This window comes from Meles meles, chromosome 8 (assembly GCF_922984935.1).
Source record: "Meles meles chromosome 8, mMelMel3.1 paternal haplotype, whole genome shotgun sequence".
Taxonomy (NCBI): Eukaryota; Metazoa; Chordata; class Mammalia; order Carnivora; family Mustelidae; genus Meles; species Meles meles.
The window spans coordinates 10,016,243-10,035,483 of NC_060073.1; the positions used below are offsets into that span (position 1 = coordinate 10,016,243).

The 19,241-nt window shown below is 59.4% G+C and overlaps 1 protein-coding gene across 7 annotated transcripts in view; it reads left to right on the plus strand.

Moving 5' to 3' along the window:
• The window catches only part of SYT7 (synaptotagmin 7), a 61,364-nt gene that overhangs the window by 15,895 nt on the left and 26,228 nt on the right, over positions 1-19,241 (plus strand). For 2 of the 7 annotated variants that reach the window (XM_046014745.1, XM_046014749.1), the window contains exons 2-5: positions 8,463-8,566; positions 12,972-13,051; positions 16,931-17,062; positions 17,948-18,172. In XM_046014745.1, coding sequence (XP_045870701.1) covers positions 8,463-8,566; positions 12,972-13,051; positions 16,931-17,062; positions 17,948-18,172 — 541 coding nt within the window. The remainder of the gene's footprint in view (positions 1-8,462; positions 8,567-12,971; positions 13,052-16,930; positions 17,063-17,947; positions 18,173-19,241) is intronic. The other 5 variants (XM_046014748.1, XM_046014751.1, XM_046014746.1 and 2 more) reach the window with 3 other exon arrangements.

Genomic DNA, 19,241 nt, shown 5'->3' on the forward strand with positions numbered 1-19,241 from the left:
CTGGTAGGCTCTGCACTTGTAAATACCCTCCCGCCTTCCCCCCATTTCCATCTGCTCAGCATACACGTGGAGGGGCGCTTCCTTTGGAAACCTGTGACTCTAGCTTTTGCTGCTTTCCATCTTGAACGTCATCACGCAGCTACCAAAGGATGGAGGGGGGAGGCGCTGGGGCCTGATGTGTCGTAAGTAGTGCAGAATCAGGTGGGAGGAGGCAGGATTAGGATGGGAAGACGCTGGCAGACGTAGCCCCAACCACCCCCAACATCATTCTGCTTTATCTCCGGAATAGTGGTTGTGCCCTAGACGGTACCAGAGACAGAGCCCTGGGCAAATCCTGGGCTACCCCACTTGTCTCTGCTTCCTGCTCACCCTTGTCTAACCCCAGGGGCCCAGCTCCCCAGCCTGCTCAGGGACCTTTAGGTGGACTGAGCCTCTAATGTGGGTGCTTTACTGAGGCTGAGGGCTGGGCCAGTGCAGGGAGGAAAGATCTCTGGGAAGGATGTGTGTGAGAGGAGCCTGTGAAGCTCTTGGGGTGACTCAGGTGTGGCTCTCGTTGGTAAAATTTGGGGGAAAATTCCTCCCCCTGAATGCCTTTTCTTTTGTGTTCCCTCTATATCTTTCTTCTCTTGGCTGTCCTCAGAGTGACTTGGCTCAAGGCTCAGCTCCCCTTGGATGGAACAAGAGAGAGAGAGAGCTGTAAGGTTTGAGGTTTACAGACTCCAGGTGCAATCCTGGCTTTACCTCTCTTCTGCTCTGTGCCCGTGGGCAAGTATTTAACCTTCTGAGCCTCAGTTTCTTTCTTTGTAAAACAGGTATGAGTATGTTTACCTCCAGAGGGGTGCTAAAGATGTGAACATGATTCAGTGTTTAGCGTACATTACTTGCTATGATGAGAGGTATTTGGTAGGGAGAACAAGGGCCTGCGATCCGGGGATCCCAAAAGAGGGAAGCAGTTTAGGTTGGGAGGGTGTGGTGGTGATGGGACAACTTTGGAAGGCCTGGATATGGAGAGTGTGTGTGTCGCCAGTTGGGAGTACAAGAGCAAGCAAAGTCCGGGAGAAAAGTCTGTGTGCACAGATTTCCAGCGTGTCCAGCACCTTCTCTGTCTAGCATCCTGGACTGCGGGCTGTGGGCTGTGGGGGAGCCCAAGAGATGGGGAGACATGATCTTACCCCATTGGCTCTGCTTGGGGGACAGGCCTACCCCCAAGAAAAGGGTGCTGGACAGAAGGTCAGTTAATTCAAACTTGGGGAATGAAGAGACTGCTGTGAGCACTTGTCATCAGGAAGGGCTCCCTGGAAGAGGCAGGCTTACCTGGGGGCCTCGAATAACTTCAAGCATCTGTTCAGCACTTATTTATCCAGCTCTCCTGGGTCCCAGACCTGGGGCTACAAAGATGGGTGATTGAGGGGTTCCCATCAGGGGAAAAGACAGAAAGTACTAATTCTTAACCCACAATGATGAACTGCCATAGTTACGGGGGAGGCAGAAAGGAATGTGGGAGGGAATGAAGACCATCTCGTCTCGGGGTAGTAACAGTAGGAGATAGAAGGGATGTATTCCAGGCAGAGGGAAGAGCTTGTGCCGAAGTGGGAAAGAGGCTGGCCTTCTTGACGGCGGAAGGAAAGTGAGGAGTGGCTGGACCGTGCAGTGGAGCCCACAGTGGAGGGTTGGTACATCCTTCAGCTCAGAGGGAAAGTGCAGGCTCGCGTCCTTAATCCACCACGCCTGTCTCTTCTCTGTGAAATGGGGACGATCGTGGTATCTGCTAGAACCCCAGCAGGAGACGTCAGGGGTGGTTTCCATCACTTGAAGGTGAACCGCTGAGGCCCAGAATGGGCCTTACCTGGGGTCGCAGGCCAGGGGTGGAGATGTGACTTGAATCCGGGCCACCTGCCCCCAGGTCTACTTCTTGTCCCACTGCTCTGCCTCAGAAGGACAGACAGAATTCGAGTAGAGGAATAACGGGTCCTGGGAGAAGGTTCCACACCAGAGGATGTGCGTGAACAACTAGACCTCGTGGATGATGGAGTGGACTGGGCATCTACTCATGGCCGTGGCCATGGCCGTGTGCGCATTTGTGCGTGTGAGTGTGAGCACAGTGTCCATGCGCGCTGTGAGCCTCCAAGGCTTGTGTGTGTGTGTGTGTGTATGTGGACATGGGTATCTGTGCACAGTGTGTTTATCATGTGTGTGAGTGAGCATGAGTGTCTGTCTAAGGAGTGGGTCTCCGGGTCTGTGTGTGTGTGCGTGCACACCTGCGTGCACATGTGTGGAGCGTGGCCGCTTGGTTGTCTGTGCCAAGAGCGAGTCTCTGTGGTGTAGGCACGTGTGTGTACAAGCCATGGGTGTTCATGTCTGTGACCTGTGTATGTGTATACCTCCTCCCCCTCCCTGCCTTTCTTCCCCCCGTCCCACACCCCCGCCCCCCCCGCCGCCGGGCAGCTGGTGAGCGTGCCCTCAGAAGTCCATTCCCTCTCCGGCAGCTCCCCAGGGCATCCCAGCAGCCAGCCGTCCTGTTTGATTCTGTTCATCCATAAATTATGGCTTGCTGAGGAGATGAGAAGGAGTTGGGAGTGGGGGCAGAGCCTGGCAAGGGACGGGCTCAGGTCTGTGGTTCACACCTGAAGCCCAGCCTGGCTCCCAGCTGTGGGCCCCCCTCACGCCCCCTCGCCCCAGCCCTCCCCATTCCTCGCCGCAGGCATTCACTGATGCTCTTGGTCTTGGTCAAGTCCCGGGGCACGGATCCAGGTGCACCGAACTGGGTAAGACGGGACCCTTGGCCTGTGCTGTCTGGGGGGGAAGAACCAGATGTGTATCTAGTTCAGTATTTTATTCAACACTCACTGTGCGCTGGCTCCGTGCCCAGATGTCTCCACTCCAGGGCAAACGTGGTAATACCGTGATAACAACGAGCATACATTGCCTACTTATTTTGCATCAGGCACTGTGCAGAGTACATCATATGTGCTCATTCCTTTAAACCTCACAACTGTCCTAGGAGACCTGTACTATTATTGGCCCCCATTTACAGATGGGGACACAGAGGCACACAAAACTTAGGTCACATGTCTTGGAAGAAGAAGAGCCAGAATTTGAACCCAGAGAGTCTGTTCCAGAGCCCTGACACTTAATCACTGTACCCTAAAAGGAGGGTGCAGGCTCAGTGTGATGGGAGCTCCTAGGCAGGAGAAATTCGTTCCCACTGGGGATCTTATGGAAGGCTTCTTGGAGGAGGTGTTTTTCATCAGGGTCTAGAAAAATCAGGAATTGTCAGACAAAGATGGCATGGGGAGAGATTGAAAGGGGTCCTCGTGTGGTGTGTGTGTGTGTGTGTAGAAGAGAAGCTCAAACTCTGTCACTGCAGCCTCTCCCATCTCTTCCCTCCCATCTTGTTTGGGTGACAAGCGGGATAACATGCAAGCACTGAACCTTTAACAGTATTTACTGAGCACCTCCCATACGTCAGCCTGTTGCAGAATATCCAGAAGGAGCAAAACAGTAAAGCCCTTACCTTCATAGACCGTGGAGTCGTAGGCGCTTAATAAATGGTGGCCTCTATTAGTATCATTATTCCTGGAGGCCTGGGATTCCTGCTCACTCATTCTTTCAGCAAGCTTTTGTCAAGCACCTGCTGTATGCCTGGTCCCTCCTTGGTGCAGGGGAGACAGTGGGGAACAGAGGGCAAGCCCCGCCCTCACGGAGCAGACATTCTAGAGGGGACAACGGCGTGAGCTCGAGCCTGTCATGCACCCTCGGAGGTGGGCTGCCTCCTCAAACACACAGACTTTACCCCAAGAGCCGCTGTGCTGGGGGCGTGGTCTGGAGCATAGGACCCCACCAGACCATGGTTGACCCCAAACTCAAGGTCCGAGTGGCCACCACAGGCCTGGACGGGGGTGCTGGGGGCAGCCACGTGCCCAAGCTCGTACCTCACTCCCCAGACACCCCTGGGATCAGACCCAGGAGGCCTGGCTTTCCCCACTCCCAGCTGCCCCCACCACGACCCACGGCTCCCCAATGTCACCCGTCTGCCCTTGTCCGTGTCTCGCCCCCGGGACCCAGATGTCTCCCCCACTCAAGGAGAGGTTGTGGAACCCAGCCCTGTCACAGGCTGACGAGGGCTGCAATATTTTCTTTCCCCGATGTTAATATGCTGACACTAAGGGGACTTGAAACCACGTATGTCATCGGAGGACGGGTTAGAAAGGCCAGGGCGGCTGTGCCTGGAGAACACTGGAAGGGGACATGAGCACTGTCGGCAAGGATTTAGAGGCCTGTCATGTGGCAGAAGCAGCCGCGTGTTCCCAGTGGCTCCAGAGGGCAAGCTTGGGAGTGAGGGGGATGGGGGTGGGGGGGTAGTTCTAGGGAGACAAGCTCCGCTCAGCACGGGGGCCCAGCAACCCTCCCTAACCCCGCCTGGTGGTGGAGCGCCTGCCAGAAGCAGCTTCTTGTCCCTGATAGGGCTGCCCAGAGGGTTCGTGTGTCGCTGGGGCCAGACTCCATGACAGCAGAGGTCCCTTCCAGCCCCAAACTTAGTGATCCGTGTTCTGGGAATGGGGTCACTCCGGCTGGCAGGCAAGAACACACACCTGCACCCCCTTGATGATAACAGTGCTTGCTGGCTGAGGACACCGTGTCACTTTCGGTCACCGCATCAGTGCAATTTGCAGTGACAAGCGTGTGTTTCACCCCAGCTTCAAGGGCTGTGGGTGGGCAGTGGGGGGGGGCAAGGGGAGGGGTTGGACTCCTTGCCTGTGGGATGACAGCAGAGGAACCTGGGGGCCCCCATTAGGGGGTGCAACTTGCCTTAGCCGCACACCTCCTTCTTCAAATGGAACTTTCTACAAAAGCCCAAGATGTGAAACAGGGAAATGTTGCTGCTTTTTGGAAGAGGGCTTGAGAGACCACAGCCTCATCTCGGCATCCACGTCTGTAGCCCCTGACAAAGTCCGGGAACCCTAACAGTTCCAGAGAGCACACAAAGCAAAGAGAGCCGACTTTGAGCCGGATGGCCTAGGTTTGAACCCTGGCTCCGCTACCTCCTACCCGAATGACCTTGGACAAGGTTCTTGACCCGCCCTTGCGTCTCCGTTTCCCCATCTGCAAAATGGGGACAATCGTAGTGCTTCTTCCTTCCGTTGCTGTTGGGAGGACTGAGTTGTTACGTCGTGGAGAGCATCTAGAACACCTGGCTTATTGCCAGAGGAGGGGTCAGCTCTCCCACAGGTGAAGGTGTGGACATCCGAGAGGCTAGGCACCTTGCTCACGGCCCCATAGCTGCTTAGGGGCCAGAACAGGGCCTCCACCCGGTTCTCCTAGACTCCTAGCCCAGTGCTCATGCTGCCTGCCCACAGAAGGCTACTTGTTTTGGATGGGCACTCCCTGCGTCTCTGGGGGCTCTTCTCAGCGTGTCCTCCGGCTTCTGGGGTTGACGGGCTCCATGTCAGGTGTCCCCTCCCTACAGCAGGGGTTGAGGAGCAGTTTTGAGAAAGACTTTTTTGGTCAAGAGAAGAGGTAGACCTCCTTGGAGAATCACCCCATGGCCAAGATGTGTGTGGAAGGGGAGGTGCATGGAGAGGCGGGGGGGCAGAGGAACCCAGCCAGAGCACGGCCTCCTACCACGGCCCCACAGCTACCAGATCAAGAGCCTGCTCATACCCATTCTGGTCCTGACCCTCCCCCGCTCAAAAATCTTCCATGGCTCCCACAGCGAGCCCCTCAGCCTGACAGACAAACCCCTTCCCCACCAGGCCCCATTCCCTTCCCAGCCGATCCTCCTCCACTTCACACCCACTAACCTAGACCAGCTCCTCAGACAACGCCTGACCCTCCCCCCCCTACTCCCTCTTCTTGCCTTTGCTCTTGCTCTTTCCTGTCCCTGGATCGTCTCACCCTCACCGCATAGCCATCCGCCAGACCACACCAAATACCACCTCCTCAGGGAAGCCTTCCCAGATAGCCCTCTAGTCCGGCAGGCATTTCTTCATTTGCGCTCCCAGAGCCCACTGTTTACGGCTGAGAGGAAACTAACACTGCCAACTTTAATCATAATGTGTATCTATCAAGTGCCAACAGTAACCCCCTGGGGTAGGTGCCACTGTTGTCTCTACTGGAAGGCACTGAGTGCTTAAAACACTTGTCCAAGGCCACTCGGCTACAAAGAGGCAGAAACTGCACTCACCCTTTGGGCTTTTCGTGGCTATTTTGGAGTCTGGAGGCCAGAGCTGGGTGTTCTGCCCCTCACTGGCTCTGGGGCACTGACATGCTAAGAGATAATCCCCTGAAGACTTGCCTCTTTCCTGTCCCACGTGCCTCATGCTAGATTCTTAGCAGATAATGATTGAAGAAAGCTCAGACCAAAAATGGAATTTATTTTATTTAAAAGTGAGTTCAGGGGTGCCTGGATGGTTCGGTGGGTTAAAGCCTCTGCCTTTGGCTCAGATCATGATCTCAGGGTCCTGGGATCGAGCCCCGCATCGGCCTCTCTGCTCAGCAGGGAGCCTGCTTCCCTTCTCTCTCTGCCTGCCTCTCTGCCTACTTGTGATCTCTCTATCTGTCAAATAAATAAATAAAATCTTAAAAAAAAAAAAAAGTGAGTTCAACAGAGGAAGCTGTGAGGTCACCTGCTTTTTCGGCCCACATAGCTCCCTCCTTCCAGACTCTTCCAAGGGGGCAGGGGCAGTTCCTGCAGAGACAGCTGGAAAAAACACAGGTCCCCTTCCTGGGAGGTATATTTGCCACTCTCTTTACCACAGACTTGAGTCTTGGGGCACCGGCGGCGTGACCTGCGGTGTTATGGCTATCACTCTCCCCCCTTGTCCTGCTCCCTACCACCCTCAGAAGCCTGGTGGTTAAAGACGGAAGCCTCCCGTTTGGCAGATGAGGCCGAGCTGTGTTCCTCCACCCCAGAGAGGAAAGGGCAGGACCAGGACCTTGGCCTCTGCTAGTTGTCCAGGCCAGAGCTCCTGGGTGCCAGGGGCTCTGAGGTCGACAGTGAGCTGGGGGCAAGGCTGGGGGCGGGGGTGCGGGGAGGCAGCAGACTCGGGACAGAAGGAAGCTTGGTTGGCCTGGCAGGTGGACTGGAGGGGACCAGGTAAAGGTGGCCTTTTCCCACAGCTAGGAGGCTCAGGAAGTCAGGAAGGGAGAAGTGGTGCCCAAGCAAGACTCAAGGGAGAGCAGGGGGTGAACGGACCACCCAGGGCACTAGAGTGCTGGTAGGAGGGAACCCCAAGGGCCCCGAGAGCTTCTCCACGAGGCCCCGTAGCCAAGCAATCGAGACCGGGAGCCCAGAAGCTAAAACCGCAGGAACTAGGACCAGACAGATATCGTCAGCTCTTAATTATCGCCCTCGCTGGCACCGAAAAACCCACGCAGGCTCCTCTGTAAATAAACAGCGTCTACTTGCCTTCAGGATGTACCCTAGTGCATACGTATTTACAGTGCACGTGTGATCTCTGCTGCTCTCGTTGTTCGACTCACTCCCCCACACGAGAATTTCTGGTGAAATTTTGCCTGCCTTGCATTTGCTTTGGGCTCATACTTGCAACCACCTGTGAGAAGACAGGGAGGAGGTTTAATCCACATTTGCATGGGCCAAAACTGAGTGGTTATGTGACTACTCCAAAGCCACAGCGAGCAAGGGGTGGGATTTGCATGGAACCTGGGGCTTGTGTCCTGGGCCAGGTCTGTCAACATAGCCACTCCTGAAATATAAGACCCCTGAGCTCTTGGAATGGAAGCTGCTTGTACCCCAACCCCTTGCGCCACCCCCACACCCCCGGGGCTAAAGCTAAACCAGGTAGGGGGAGCAAGAGAGGCAAGCTCAGGGGGCTAAGGGGTGGGAGGGCAGGGCACACAGAGGCCACTTGAGTGGTCTTCTGGTCCAAGAAAACCTGAGCTGCAGCAGGTAAGGGCTGGTCAGAGGATTCCAGAAATTCCCTTTTGGACTACACATGTCGCCATCCAGGTTGGGCTAGACACTTCTGAGGGTCTGTTAGTGCCCATGGGGCAGATGTCCTCAGACATTGTGCCCTTTGGGGAAATGGGGCTGGAGTCGTGGCTCAGAGTGTTGGAGGGGATGGAAGGGGGCTGAGCAGGAAGACTGTGCAGAGGCAGTGGCTTTTTTAGGGGGAGTAGAAGTGTCCACGGAGGCCTGGCTGGGCGGAGGGCACCCTCGGCATCTCCCTTTGAGGGAGCCCATGCAGGGAGGGTGTGGGAGGAACTTCAACGTGCACAATTCCCCCATTTTACAGATGAGGAAACTGAGTCACAGAGAAAGAAAGGAACTTCCCAAGGTCAGCCAGCAAGCCTAGCTGGGAGTGGCATTGAGGCTCAGAGCTCCCAGTGTGGGGTCCAGCTGGTAGGGTAGGGTAGTTGCTCTGGAGGTGGGGGGGCTCCGGGCTGAGGGAGGGTGGGCGGCGCTGACCAATGAGGGTCTGACCTGTGTATGTCCTCCCCAGGGGCGCCCACCCGCGATGTCCTGCTGGTCTCTGCCATCATCACCGTCAGCCTTAGCGTCACTGTCGTCCTCTGCGGCCTCTGCCACTGGTGTCAGCGCAAACTGGTGAGGCTCCTGAGGGCCCCGGGGGGCGGGGCCCTACATCCCGCCCCCCACAGTCCCTGGCTCCTGAACCCTTTCAAGGGCTCCTGACCCAGCTGCTCACGTAGTCCGGCCCATTTCCGCAGGAACTGACATGCATGCACGCACTGCATTTGCCTGGGCGCTGGCTCCATGTGTCGTGTGTACACCAGAACCACACACCTAGGAACACAGTCGAGGACAGACGTGAGTCTCTCAGGCATTCTCACACTCGCCAATACAGGCACACACGCCCCGCCCCCTCCTCCCCACTCCCCGCTGCCCGCTGTCCCCCAACCCAGGATTGGGCGTGGCCGAGCCGGGTCTCCTGACCAATGAGGAGGCGCCGCCCGCCCCGCCCCACCCCCGGCGCCGGTACATCCATCCTGGTTCTTGGGGTTTGTACAAGCACAAACGGCTTCTTTTCATTTTTAACGAGGGCTGGGGAATTAACGAGCAGTATTAGGCCATCAATAAGTAACGAGACCATCAGGAGGGATATTCATCACCGGAAGGTCCGGGAGGAGAAGCTGGGCTGAGCCTCTACCCCGCCCGCATGCAGCCCACAGCTCCCCGAAAGGGGACCTGGGGCCAGCTACAAGGCTAGACCAGCACCCTGCTTCCTCCCCAACCCCCCACCCTCAGTCCTGCTGCCCCAGCCCAGAAGTGCAGTGGGGGACTTTGGGGGCTGCAGTGGGGCACCCCCAAAGGTGGTATATGTGCTGCCAAAGCGAGCACGGGCACCCCCAAAGGTGGACCCAGAGGTGTCCCAGATGTCGGGCCTTCCCTGGGATTAGGTGAAAAAGCCTGACAGACACCTCTAGCCCCTAGATTGAGAACTGAGGGAGTGGGGGCCAGGCGCCCCATCTGAGACACGCATTCTCTCCCTGCCTGAGACAGAGGGGCCTTAAGGATGAGCAGGGAGGGTCAGGGCCCTGGGGACCATGTAGCTGGGGGCTTCAAGCCCCAATCCTACAGAAGATAAGGGTCAGAGAGCTCTGAGAAGGACCCTAGAGGCCCATAACCCAGCGTGTCTCCTTCAGGAAAGGCAGACTCAGGAATGGGGAACACGGCTCTCCATCCTGGGACGCTCGGCTTCCGGGGCTTCTTCCCCTGGGGAGAAACCATGGAGAAGGCCAGCTGTGCCCCATGGGTCCTGAGTGTGAGTGTACTGGTAACCAGGCCCTAGCCCACACTGGGCTTGCCGTGCAGGTGCCCCGGCTGGCCGTCCTGCATTGTTCCTGGATCCCTGGTGTCTGCATCTGTCTCCGGAATTTCAGGGGCGGTGGAAGAGGGGACTTGGCCACGTGCCTGTGTGTGCAAGCGTCCTCCGAGGCCAGGGGAGGGGCTGAGCGCGCGCAGACACACACACACACACACACACACACACACACGTGCTGCCACCCCATGTAGGGTCTCTTCCGCTGTCTGGATGCAAGTCCGCATTTGAAGTCCGAGGAAGGTGTGTGAGCAGGCACTGCCCGTGACCTTGAGTGGGGGTCTGTGTGCTGAGTGGGCCACTCTGAGGGTCCTGGTGCAGTGCGTGTGTGTGTTCCTCCCTGCCTGGTGGGGCGTACTGCATCTCATCAGATCTCCACCCGTGTCCTGATCTCCTGGTGAGTGCTGCAGTGTGTGTGCGCGTGCGTGCATGTGCATGTGTGTGTTGCGGTAAGGGCCTCTCCCCTACCCCATCACTTAGGGACCAGTGTTCAAAGATGACAGCTTTCATAGCTGGTGGGGGACCCGCCAGTATGGGAGGCACCTCCCATGACCCAGCCTGTCCTCCCAGCCTCCAACCAGGGACTTCCCCAGGGTGTCCCAGCGGCAGTTGGTCTATGCGAATTTCTCCCCCAGCAGCCCAGCCCCCCAACCCTGCCTCAATTCCTCCCCCACCACCCTCCATGGGGGGAGCTGGGAGCTTTCTGCCTGGGCTGGTCTATGCGAATTTCTCCCCCAGCAGCCCAGCCCCCCAACCCTGCCTCAATTCCTCCCCCACCACCCTCCATGGGGGGAGCTGGGAGCTTTCTGCCTGGGCTGCCTCTGTGCTTTCCGGGAGGGGATTGCATATGCCCCTTGCACAGTTCCTGGGCCTTCCTTGCCCGCCTGTCCCTTCAGCAACAGCGATAGTGATGTGACACCCCGACAGCCCAGATCCCATTTCCAAACATTAATAACTTCCTTAATCTCCAGCTGGCTTTTTCCAGATCAGCCTGGCCAACCCCCTCCCTGAGAAGCAGGCTGATGGGATTGGCTTCCCTTAGAGCCGCCCAGGGTCTCCTGGATCCTGCCTGGGTTTCCTGTCATTGCCCCCCCACCCCAGTCCCGAGTCAAGTCCTGCCCTGGCTCCTGTCCCTCACAGTCCCACAGCTCCTGCTGCAGACCGATCATGGCAGCCAGAGGGGACATTTCTCTGTGCTGTGGAAGGAAGAGAGGCAGGCCCTGCCTGAACTGGGGACAGCCCATGCCCCTAGCCCTGCCCGCAGCCATGCCTGGCCTCCAGGAAGGGGCAGCTGACTCCCCTTTAGAAGAAAGTGCTGCCTAGGACGAGTTCTCTTGCCAAGAGAGAAAGAGGAGAGGGAGTAAGCGGTGGAGTTGGGGGGCCCTCAACCCGGTCGTCCCTGCCCGACACCGCCTGAAGTGAGAGAGATTTGGGGGGGATGGTGGGGGGGGCTTCTCCCTGTGTCCTGTCTGGAGAAGGGCCCTTGGCTAGCATGGGCAGCTCCAGGCCCTGATCGTCCCAGTCTGGACTGGGCATTACTGGGGATTTGAACTTCTGGGTAACGAAGACAGGTTTTGTGGACTCAGAGGAACCAACAGCTCTGTTTTTTTCACTCTCAAAATTTTGTCTCAGAGGCAACAGCCTGGGGCTGAGACCCCAGGGGGCAGGGGCACTCCCGTGGGATCCATTCTGAGCACTGCTGGATACTGTCTTCCACACCGAGTCCTAGAAACCAGACAGTCCCTAATGTTTCGGGCTGCATTCCCGGGGGTGGGCGGGGGGAGACTGCTGAAGTGAGTCAAGAGAGAACCTGTCCTATCGGTGAGGAGAGCCTGGAAGGATGAGGGACCTGGGGCTCATCCAGTGACAACACCCCTTTTCAGAAGGGAGGGAAAGGAGGTCAGAGAGGACAAGGGACTTGACCAGGGTGACCCGGGGAGGGTGCGGTGTTGCTGGGACCAGGACCCAGGCACCCCTGAGACCTGGGGCGCTGGGGGTAGAGTGAGGGGTCTGCCCCTCTGCCCTCAGCATTCTGGGGAGCCCCCCAGCCCTGCCAGGCTCGCTCCGTGGGCCTGGAAGGGGCTGCAGCCAGCAGGAGTGTGGGGGACACGGCTGTGCCGCTCTTCATTTGCTTCAGGGAGGGTAGACTGTTGTGGCCGCCGTGTTGAGCGCAGGACAGGATGGTGCGGAGATGCGTGTGCACATGTCGGGTGTGTGTGTGGGTGTGTGTGGGTGTCTGGGCTGTCACCACCCCACGGCACGCATCGGCCCGGGGCCCAGGCCCGTGGCCCGTGGGTGCGTGTGAGGACGCTCGGTGGCAGCCAGGAATGTTAATGGTGCCCGGCTCTGCAGGAGCTAAATTTAGAAACCCAAACCGAGAAGGTGAATGGGGCTCACCTTCCCAGCAGCAGGCCCAGTCCCCACTGCAGCCACGGCCCTTCTTCTCGCCAGGAGACCTAGAGACGCCCCCACTGCCCGCCGGGCCTGCCCAGCCTTCCCCCCACCCCAAGCTGGTGGGAGGAACTCTGGGGTGTGGGCCAAGTTGCCCCGGCCTCAGAACCAGTGGGCAGCCTCTCTTCCTGAGGCTGCCTTCCTATAAAGGAGAGTGTTTGGGCCCTGTCCTGCCTCACTGCCCAAGGCAGGAGGACCCCAGGGAGCCCCCAGACAGTGCTGGACCCGGTCCTGGGCCGGACTGGGCACGGGGCCCTCTCCCTGCCCCCACCATTCACATCACTGGCCACTGCCAACCTTGCCCCTGCAGGATGCCACCCCCACCATCTGGGGGTGGTGACGTGGCCCATATGACGTGGCCAGGCGCCTGAGAGCCGTCTGTCCGTGGCAGAGGGAGGTGTGTTTCTGGGAGTCAGCCCAGAGCCCCAGGAGATAGGCAGAAAGGAGGGGCCCCATCCCTGAGGGTCAGGGTTGGGGTGCCCTTCGAGGGGCAGAGTCGGTCCTCAGGCCTCATGGGGCCAAGGAGCTACCAGCGGGGAAACAGACAGCTTTGGAGCTGGCCCCCCCACGGTGGTGACAGCTTCACGCAGGGCCCCGGATCCTTGTAGCCAAGGCTGGGCCCAGCCTACTCCCCCTGCCCCCCACCCAGGCCCGTGCTGGGGAGGCAGGGAGGGCGCAGTGCTGTCTCCCCGGAGTGACCCTCGTGCTGTCTCTCCACAGGGCAAACGCTACAAGAACTCCTTGGAGACCGTGGGCACGCCAGACTCAGGGCGTGGGCGCAGTGAGAAAAAGGCCATCAAGTAGGTGCCAGGCTTCGAGTTTGGGGAGGGAACACGCAGGCAGCCCCACGTGGGAGGAGCCTCCCCGGTCCCTGGAGCTGGCCACACACCCATTCAGTTTCTCCCTCGCACCGGGGTGCCTTTCTCTCTCCCTGGCCCCTGCCCGCACACTCTTACTGCCTCAGGGTGGCTCCGGGCTCCAGCTTTTCTGCCTGTGCCCCCACCGCAGACCCCCACAAGGTTCCAAGGACGCCAGCTGTCACTTCCCGCTCTGTCTGCCTCCTCCCTGGACCCTGGTCGCCGTTTCCTCCATCTCCCCTCACATCGCAGCCATCTCCAACACGCTCCTAGCTCCCCGCATATCTGAGCCCCCCGCCCCCTGCTGGGATCCCCTCTCCTGGGGGGCTCAGGCTCCTCTCTAAGGCCTCACCAGGGTCCTGAGGGTGACCTGGAAGGTGGGCAGACCTCAGTGCTGGGCCACTTGGGAAGCAGAGCAGTGGGGACTCTTCCCTTCCCTGTCACTCCCGGTCCCCACGGCCTGTCTTGTTGCCTCACACTCTCCCAGGCTCCCTGCTTTTGCTCTGAGATCCCTCTTCAAGGAGGGGGGTTTGCCTTCCGCAGACCACCTCGGCCAGCCCACGGCAGAGGGTCGCTGGGACACATGCAGGGCAGCCCCCGCCCCCGCCCCCAGCCACCCCACCTGGCTGGAGGCTCTGGGAAGGAGGGTTCTCTCTGGAAGGTTCCTCTCTGATGAACCCAGGCCTTCCCCTCCACCTTAGCCTAGCGAGGGCTGAGCCTGCCAGCAAGGGGCTTTGCCTGAAGGGGAGCCGCCCCAACCTTCCCTGACCCCCACTTCTTTCCTGTAACTCAAGGCCGGCACCATCCCTGCCCCACACCTTGCCTTCTGCCCCCTTCCCACAGCCTAGTCCCTCCTTCTTGTCCGAGTTCCCCCTTCCCCTTCTCCCCTGCCCCTGAGGGCTTCCTTGCTGTTCCCCCTCTGTTTTCATCTCTTGTTCTGACCCTGTTTGGGGCCTTCACAGAAGCTTCCAGCGTGTGCCTTGTGGGGGGGAGGGGGGGCGGGCAAGTGGACGGGTTGGGGGCGGGAGGAGGCTCAGGAGGAGGCCTCGGGGAGCCTTTGAAGTGGTTTGGCTGCGCACTCTCCAGTCTTCAAAGCAGAGAGCTGGCAGGTCTCAGGGGCTGATGCCGAGTGCAGGCCCCGGGCTTTCTGAAGGCGGGGAAGGACCACGAGGGGCCAGCCCAGCCCCTGTGCCGCCTCCATACCAGGCCCCTAACCCAGTTTGCAGCTGGGCCGTGGGAGGGGGAGCTGTCTGCTGAGTGACCATAACCTGGGGATGGATATGTTCTCGATAGTCATGGAAAGGGCCCGTGAGAGGAGATGGGATGACCAGCAAGGGGGAAGGCCAACAGTAGTGCGTGTGGCAGGCTCTGCAGGCTGGGGCAGCACCCTCGAAGGGCAACGGTGGCTGTCCCCTCTTTTCTATAGCTGCTGCCTCTGCCCACCTGCTGAGCTACAGAGCCTTTGCCTCAGGGGAGGGAAGCCACCATTCAGCATGCCCCTAGGTTCCTAGGCCTTTACTTCTTGCCAGGGCCCAAAGCCAGTCAAGTGTCAGGAAGCAGGGCTTACCCATTGCACTTAGGACCTCCTCTGAAGGGATCCTTTGCCAAGGATTCTGGGAAGTTGCATTCTTTAGCAGTGGTTCCCAAACTTTGTTCCTCAAAGCACTCCATAAATGATGACTGGTTGTTCCATGGATTACTGAGGTTTCATGGGTTCCGTGACCAACTAAGTTTGGGAAGCACTGCACACTCTATCTCCCTCTTGGAGATTAGGGTATTCGTTGATACATTAAAGCCTCTGAGAAGTCCTGCAGTAAAGGAACCTGTGTGTCCCAAACTTTTAAAATTAAAGATGGTCTTTTCCAGTACTGCAACGGAGTACATGAGGGACCCTGGAGCTCCTTGGAACAGAGGGTAGGAAACCAGCCTGGCAGTGATGACCCTGGTGGTTCTTTCTCTGCAGGATTGGAGGACACTTGATTTTGGAGATCTGGAGGGGGCAAAGGGAGGGAGGCCGTCCAATTTGTTCCATCTCTCTGTAACACTGGGGGAGGTGGACCAAAGGATGTCTCTGGCAGGAATAGGGTCTTCTGTCGAGGGAGCCTCTCCAGGGAGGGGCCTCCCAGTGCTGAGGGCCTGTCCTGCTGCTCCCACCTCAGCCTCCACTGTGCCCCTCACAGACTGACTCAGGACTTTGGCTTTGAACCCTGTGTACAGATGTGAGATATTTCTAATGCGCGCTCTGGACAGACAGACGCTGCCCACACACCCCCTTGGGCCAGGACCACCATCTCCTCTGGGCCTGTGGTGGCCACTCAGCTTCTCTCCTTTGTTCCCAGGTCTGAGACAGAGAACCAAGGTCAAGGTCAAGCTCTGGTGTGGGGTGTGGGGGAGAGAAGCAGGTCCCCCAAGAACACATTTGCTCCGTCTTCAGAGGGTGTGCCTCCCCAACAACATGGCCCTTGCCTTGGCCTTGGGCAGTGGCAGGGTCTCAGCACAGGCCAGGCCCACCCCAACACTTCCTAGGGCCCTTTTCCCTAGATATGTTTCTGAGGGCTCTGGCTTGACTCCCTTCTAGAATGTTCCTTTGGCCTGTTTCTTCTGCCTTTCCTCTTCCTGTGCTCCCAGGCCTGCTCCTCAGGACCCCAGGAGCCTGACAAGCTGATGGAGCCCCTTGTCTTTGGCTCCTAGGATTTCCAGGTTGTGCCTTCTGCTGGCCAAGGCTTCTGCAGCCAGCCCCCAGCAGCCAGCCCCCACATTCTCTCTTCTTCCAGCCTATCTGCTTCATTGGTGTGACTTGTCTCAGAGCAGGAGGGGGTGGGAAGAGAGTGGGTCAGAGGGTCCCTTTCAGACCTAACAGCTCCGCCTTGGAAAGGATCAGGGGCACAGAAAGAGGCTACCCCGGCTGGCAGGTCAGGGACGTGTCAAGGGCCTGGGGCTGAGTCTCCCATGAACCCCCAGAGAGAAAGGCAGTCTCCCTCCACACAGGCCCCAAAACATTTGACCTGAAGGCCTCCGCACTCTCAGCAGGTCAGAGGCCTGGAGACCCTTCTCTTCTCTGGGAGGCCACCCAACCACCATATCTGCAATGAGGAGACTATCCTCAGCTCGGCTGCGATCCACTAGGAGGGCAGAGAGCAGAGGAGGCTGGGGGACCTTGGGCCAACAGGATGAGGAGAAAGATGGTCCGGGAGCTCGGCCTGCCCCAGGAGTGGCTCAGTGGAGGTGGATGGAAGAGGAGAGAACTTTAGGTCTCCGCTGTGGGAAAACCGACAGCCCAGCGGCCACGGCCAACCTTCTGGTTTGGCAGGTGGGGAAACTGAGGCCAGGAGCAGTGCGCCCCCCACACCCCCGCCCTCCGAGAAGTTGGCAGCAGGGTCTGATCTACCTTTCAGCTCTTTCCAGCCAGAAACCAGCACCCTCTCCTCCTCCCACTGCCCCCGCCATCCTCCCCCAGCCCCTTCTCCTATCCCAGGCCTATCCCAGCCCCTTCTCCTCCCGTCCCCTCTCACCATCTTTCTCTCTCCCACCAGCTTCCCGGGGCGCGAGGCTCCAGCCTGCCCACCAGCAGCTCGCCTCCTTTCTGCGTGGCTTCTCCCGGCCCTCGGCCCTCGAGCGTGTGAGCGTGTGCGGGCGCGTGTGTGCACATCCACGTGGGGCGCAGCTGCCCCCTCTCTTCCTCCCGCAGGAGCAGACCCTGGCCCTCTCCGCTCTCTGTGTGCACGGCCCCGGGGCCCCTGTCCCCTCTGCCCCCGCAGGACTTGCGGTTCTTGTTTCTTCTTGTATCTCCCTGTTTTCTCCCCTCTCTCTCTGCCCCTCCAGCGATCTAGACAGAGACTTTTGGAATAACAATGAGAGCACAGTGCAGCAGAAATGGAGCTCCTATCCTCCCAAGGAGTTTATTCTAAACATTTCACCCTACGCCCCTTATGGCGACCCACGACTGTCCCTCAAGTGAGTGACTTTACCTGGTTTGATCCTATGTACCGAATATCTGCGCACGCCCTCACTTCCCCTCCTGCTCCTGTCCCCGACTTCCCCCAACCGGTGCACCCATGGGCAGGCCGACCATGGAGACGAGCAACCCCTCCTGCCTCCCCTCTCCCTCCCGTTCCCGCCCGCCCTCTCTCCCCTCCCCCGTCTCCCAGGGCCAGCCGAGCAGGAGAGCCTCCCCACCCCCCAACAGGGGGTCCCCCGCGGCCCCCACCCCCTTCTCTGTGCAGTCAGGATGGGGTTGCCCGTTTTGGTCCCTCCCTCTCGGTGTGGCTCGCTTTCTCCTCCCTGCTGTGTGCCGCTGCCCAGGCTGCTCGGTGGTGGTGGTCGGTGGTCGCGGTGTGGTCGGTGGTCGCGGTGGCGGTGGTCGGTGATGGCGGTGACGGTGGTGGGGTGATGAATTCTGACTAACACGGCTTTCTCTTTCTCCCTGCCTTGGGGCCTCCTGGCCTGGACAGCCCGCTCTTCCTCCGTCGTTAACCCTTCGTTGTCCTGTGGGATAGAGTTGGAGGTGGCTGCCCTCCCCCCCACCCCCGCCGCCCCTGCCCCTGGCGGTGGGGAGGGGCCGCCCCTCCATTGTCGTGGTGCGTTGTTCTCCGACCCCAGCCCGCCCGGCCCCCTCTCTCCTCTCCGCAGGCTCTGCTGTTCACCCACTTCGCAGTGCTGATGTGTCTCTCTCTCTCTCTGTCTGTCTCTTGTCCGTCTGTCTCTCTCCTCCTCTCTCACTGTCTCTTTCTTCCTTTTATCTGTCGGTGTTTTCCTCCTTCTCCCACCCCCACCCCCGCGTGTGGCCCGCCCTCTCCCCCCCACCGCCACCCCCGGCGCCCTCTGGCCCGCGCCCTCCAGTGGCACCCTCCTGTCGGGCGCCAGGGTGGCTGCCGCGGCGGGGCTGGCGGTGGAGCGGGAAGGCCGGCCGGGGGAGAAGCCAGCACCGGCGCCGCCACCCGGAGAGGACGCCTCGAGAAGCGGCGGGGCTGCCCCCAGCGAGCCGGGCAGCGGCGGCAAGGCGGGGAGAGGCCGCTGGCGGACGGTGCAGGGCCACCTGGCCGCAGGGAAGCTCAACTTGTCCAAGTGAGTCATGGCCCTGTGGCCACCGGAGCCGGAGCCGTGAGCTCGGGCCGGCCCCCCGCCAGCGGGGACAGCGGGACCCCCCGGCACGCCCGCTGCTGCCCCCAGAGGTGCCGTCCTCGGCCTCTGGCTCATTTCATTCCTTCACGAGACACGCATCATCCCCGCCATCGGGCGCAACAGCCATACTGTGTCACATCCCAGCCTCCGGCTGCTGCCCCCCATCAGTCTCTTCCCTTGCCAGTGACCAAGCCATTCCATTTTCTGCCCCCCAGGCGGCTTCATTTCAATCCTCAGGTCATCCCATCCTCTTCGAGTGACCGCCCCATCCCAGCCGTCAGGTCATCCCTCTGTGGGCCACCCGTGGTCGTTCAGCCATCCGACCATCCCATCCCTGGGGAGCTGGCCGGCTCTCAGCCTGTTTGATGCCACTCACTGGCCTTCCCTCTTCCAGCCAGCAGGTGGCTCTAGACCCAGAGGCTGAGCCATTCCATTTCAGACCATCAGGCGCCTCCATCGGCTTGTCCCACTCTTGCTTGCACCATTCCCCCCTCCCCCGTCTGTCCTGCGGGCCCACCCTGAGCAGCTGGGCTGTCCCCATGGGGCCATCCTCATCTCAGCCATCCCCATTGGCTGTCCTGGTCTTGGGCAGTGAGCTGTCCCACTGTCAGCTGGTGGGTGGTGTGTTCTCGGCGGTTGGGTTGTTGAGTGCCCCAGCTAGCTTCTCTTTTCTGATGAGGGTGGTCTGGATGTCAGACAGAAGAGCTGTTTCCTTTTTAAAAGCTCTCTGAGCTTTCCGGACAAGACTGTCCCTCTCTCGGGCCGTGGACATAGGGCTGGCCCCTGTTCACAGCAGAAAGTATGTTCTCTCCTCCCCCACCATGGGGCTGCCTTATTCTCATCTTGGCTTTTAGAAACTTCCATTTCCCCACAGCTGAGCCTTTCCAGGCTCTAAATCCTTTGAACTATGACCATTCTCACCCATTGGGACGTACGTTCCATTTTCAGCTGTTAGAACTGCCTCACTCCCAGCTAAGGGAGCAGACAGCCTCTCACTTAGAAGACTGGCAGC